The 4,339-nt window shown below is 33.9% G+C and overlaps 1 protein-coding gene across 1 annotated transcript; it reads left to right on the top strand.

Moving 5' to 3' along the window:
• Window positions 1–600: 600 nt before the first annotated feature.
• On the top strand, window positions 601–3,990 carry LOC145694002 (uncharacterized). Its single transcript, XM_081770148.1, has 2 exons — window positions 601–1,064; window positions 3,942–3,990. The coding sequence occupies exons 1-2, from the start codon at window positions 611–613 to the stop codon at window positions 3,962–3,964; spliced, it is 477 nt and encodes a 158-aa protein (XP_081626274.1). The 5' UTR covers window positions 601–610; the 3' UTR covers window positions 3,965–3,990.
• Window positions 3,991–4,339: the final 349 nt, after the last annotated feature.

The raw sequence follows: 4,339 nt of genomic DNA, 5'->3' as shown, positions 1-4,339 counted from the left end.
TGATGAAGCCACCATTTGTAGTTTAATTACTAATATGGTAACGCCTTCTGCCCATCAATTTCTAACTGAAAGAGGTATGCCTATCGATTTAAATCAATTGTATTTAGCTGCAGAACACTATGACGCCTTGCATAGATATAGGAAAGATTATTATCGATTACGTAATCAAGGTAGTAGCGTACGGGACTTGGTACCACCCCGTAAATCATCTTCCTTTATCGGAGCGAAGAACACAAAACAGCAAGTAGTGTTGCAATCTCGTGAACCAAGAAATTTACATAAAACTTTAGTTTCTCCAGCTATGTATTCTTTACCATCTAACTATAAAAATCTTGATAAGGCGAAATTTTCTCATAACCATAATTTAGAATCTCAGTACTTAACTCAAAATAACTCAGATGTAAATCAAAATGATAGTGAATTGAAAAAACTGTTAGCGATTTCTGTTTATATTGCGGGTATGCGTTTTAAGTGCTTAATTGATACTGGGAGTACGAACTCTTATTTGGCTCGACATCTTTATGATGAACTTAGGAAAAAATGTAAAATAAAGGCAGAAGAGGTGAATGTTCAGACTATCGGCTTAGGAAATGTACAAGTTACAGTGGATATGAGAGTAAGACTATATTTTAAAATTGGAAGACATCAATTTAGTGAAATTTTCTTTATCGTGGACTCTAATGAGTTTGATCTTCTGCTTGGAAATGACTTTCATACAAAATACGACGCCATAATAGACATTGCTGGTAATTTATATAATATAAAAGCTCGGAAGTTAGTGGTTCCTATGATCCGAGCTGATGAACTTTTGTGTGCCCAGACTTCTCTCGCTTCTGCATATACTTCTAGGAAAGGGGTGAGTGGAAAGCAGCCGCCATGCGACCTTGGTTGTCCGAAAGCTACACCTCAACCTAGATCTTTTGGTAATTCTCATCAGATTTTGACTCCATCGACATCAGTAACCAGAGACAGCGGAGTTAATACCACGTTTGACCCAGGAGTGGAATTCGTTTTTGATCAGTCCATATTGCATCCACCGGAGACTAAACCGGAGGAATCTCAAGGTAATTATACGGTTCCTGATCAATTATTACTATGTGATTCTAATTTACAGGAATATGTTAATAACTTGTTAACTTCATATTCTGATGTTATTGGAAACAAAATTGGTAGAGTAAAAAAATTCACTTACAAAATTGAACTTGCCGGTAAAACTCCCATTCGATTGCAACCTTATCAACTTCCAACGCATAAGCAAAAGGAATTAGATTCTTTTATTGCCCAGCTTTTAAAAGACGATATTATAGAGGAAGTAGATTATTCTCCCTACACATCACCCTGCTTTCTAGTAACAAATTCAGATGGAAGCAGGCGGCTTGTAATTTCATACGGAGAGGTGAACAAAAAGGTTATGGTAAACAGCTATCCTTCTCCTAACATGGAGAATGTAATATCTAGTATTTCGGACAATAATATCTTTTCAAAACTTGATTGTAAATCCTGTTTTCATCAAATTCCTCTGTCTGAAGAGAGTAGAAATATTACTGCTTTTGTGACAAAAAATAAAATATATCGATATAAATCGGTACCAATGGGATTAGTGTTATCACCTTTTGTTTTAAGTAATTTGATGTCAAAAGTCTTTGAAGGGTTAATTGGTAAGAATTTAGAGATATATTTTGATGACATAATTTTATTTAGCAAAGATATTGAGAGTCATAAAGCTCTATTAGAGGAGGTATTATCTCGACTAAGAAATTGGGGAATTACTATATCAGAAAAGAAGTCCTGTCTATTTCAAACTAGTATTAAATATTTAGGGTTTCGTTTTGAAAATGGCAACATGTCAATAGACCCTGAGAGAATTAAAGCTATCCAGGAGATACCAAAACCAAAGAACAGAAAAGGAGTGAACAGAATATGTTCATTTTTCTCGTTCTATTCAAAATTTATTTATGGGTATTCAGAGTTAATTGCTCCCCTTCAAGAATTAAGATCTGTAAAAAAGCCTTTTAAATGGACTAAAGTTCATGATGAAGCCCTACAAAAATTAAAAGATGCCTTTTGTAGTCAGGTCATTTTGAAAGTCCCAGATATGAATTCCAACTTCGTAATACATTGTGATAGCTCTTTGCGTCATTTTTCTGGGGTTCTCAGCCAATATGATTCGGAAGGGAATCTTAGACCTGTATCAATGTTTAGTCGGGCAATTCCACAATCTGATTGGAGTAAAAATATATACGAATTAGAACTTAAGGCTCTTTCTTTATCTTTGGAAAAATTTGAGTATTACTTGGCAAATCCCTTTGTAGTATATACTGATAGTAAGAGTTTAACTTGGTTACTTAATAACCATAAAAGACAAAGGAGATATGGAACTATGTTAGAGAAAATCTCGAGGTTTAAATTTCGTATAGTCCATGTAAGATCAAAAATAAATAGTATAGCCGATTTCCTTTCAAGGGTTGGAAACCATCTAGAATTCTATACAAAAGACGATAACACAATGGAAGTCGTAAAAGATCATAATAAAACAGTAAATTTGTCTTTCATTAATTTTTGGCAAAATCCTGTGTTTAATGTACCTCTTACAGATCACCAGAGGAAGGATCCTGAATTAAGAGAGATTATCAATAGGTTAGAGCGAAAGGAAGAAGTTCCTCCGTATGTATTAAGAAATAAGATCTTGTTTAAAAAGACAAAAGGTAAAGGGAATAATGGATTTAGAATTGTAATACCTAATTCTTTAATTCAGTCGATTATTGAGTATTCTCATTGTCCAATAATTCATGGTGGGCATATGGGATATCGAAAAACCATTGCTAAGGTCGCTGAAAAGTATACCTGGCCTACTTTATATTCTGACATTAAGAATTTTATACAATCTTGTCATTTGTGCCAAACCTGTAAAGATTCCAATCGAAAACCTATGGGTCAATATTTTACAAAAAAGGTACTGCACCCAAATTATACTCGGGGAAATTGCCTAGTAGTTCTGGATTTGAATATATTTTAATTGTCACTGACGCCTATAGTCGCTTTGTCTTTTTAGAACCTTTAAGACGACTAGCCTCAAAAATCATCTGCAATAAGTTACAGGAATTATTTCTTCGATACGGCTTTCCTGGTAAAGTCCTAAGTGATGGCGCTTCTTATTTCGTGAGTGATTACTTCTTGAAATTCTTGTATAGCTATGGTATACAGAGTGTAAAATTCTCCCCATATAACCCACAATCGAACAGAGCCGAACGCACGGTGAGATCGGTTAAAAATTTAATTCGTATTTATGTTGATAAGTCTCAACAGAATTGGGCCCAATTACTATCTAAAATTGCTTTTACTATTAACATAAGTATGAATGAAACTACTGGGACCAGTCCATGTGAACTTTATATGGGACGGAAATTTTACCATCCATTAGATGTTAAATGGTTGATGGATTTAGATCTTTTAGACGATGACCAGGATAAAGAGCAAAAATTAGTTAATATAAATAATAATATTGAACGCGCTTGGAAACATAGTGCGAAAGTTTATACTCAAAAACATAGTCCTGTTAATTTAAATATTGATGATTTAGTATTGGTTAAAAGGTTCATGAAAATTTCAGCAGAGAAACATTTCAATCCAAAAATCGCCCCTCAGTGGGAAGGCCCATACCGCCTTATTTCTAAACCTACACCAAATACAGTTTGGCTAGAAAATATTGAAAGACCATATGTACATATAAAACGCCATGTTCGTTTTTGTAAGAAATATTTTCCACCGAGACAAGTTAATCAACCTAACCCATAAGGTAACACGAAAAAAAAAATGATTTGATGTGAGAATTGAGGTTAACTAAATTATTAATATTGTACTTATATATATATATTTATATATTTTAGGATGTTTGTTCGAACAAATTTTGTGCGTTGTATATATTTTTTTTAATCCTGCAGGAATGCCTCGTCCGAGAAAGTGAGAGGTCAACCCTTTTCATTTTGTAAATATCTCATCATCATCCTTTGTGTATGTTATGTAAGGAATTGGAAAATTTACTGTAGAAGTTTGTAAAGAAGGCGTCAGCATTTGAATATTTATGGAAGATTTGGTAATGTATTGAAAAAAGTTTATTATTCAACTTGGGATTTGTTATGGTTAGGAATTTTTTTTTGACCGACCCTCGGATATTATGTAACCCACCCAAGTTTCATAATAAAATGAAATTTTGTAAAAGGAAAATTTTGTGAGATGAAACTCCAGTTTACTGTTAAGTCGGTTATTTCTCTTGGAGTTGGAAGCACTGCATAACCTTCGGTTGGTTTGCGCGAGTCGTGGCGATCGGGATGACGTCACG

This window comes from Thermobia domestica, chromosome 9 (assembly GCF_964235325.1).
Source record: "Thermobia domestica chromosome 9, izTheDome1.hap1.1, whole genome shotgun sequence".
NCBI lineage: Eukaryota > Metazoa > Arthropoda > Insecta > Zygentoma > Lepismatidae > Thermobia > Thermobia domestica.
The sequence above is the reverse complement of the archived record's forward strand: the minus strand, read 5'-3'. Positions and strand labels throughout refer to the sequence as shown.

What these genes read in the sequence shown, in the direction of transcription:
- LOC145694002 (XM_081770148.1), top strand. Translation starts at nt 611, where the DNA reads ATGAGAGTAAGACTATATTTTAAAATTGGAAGACATCAATTTAGTGAA. An exon ending in TAAACCGGAGGAATCTCAAG is followed by an intron (nt 1,065 to 3,941) that starts GTAATTATACGG and finishes TTAATCCTGCAG; the next exon opens with GAATGCCTCGTCCGAGAAAG.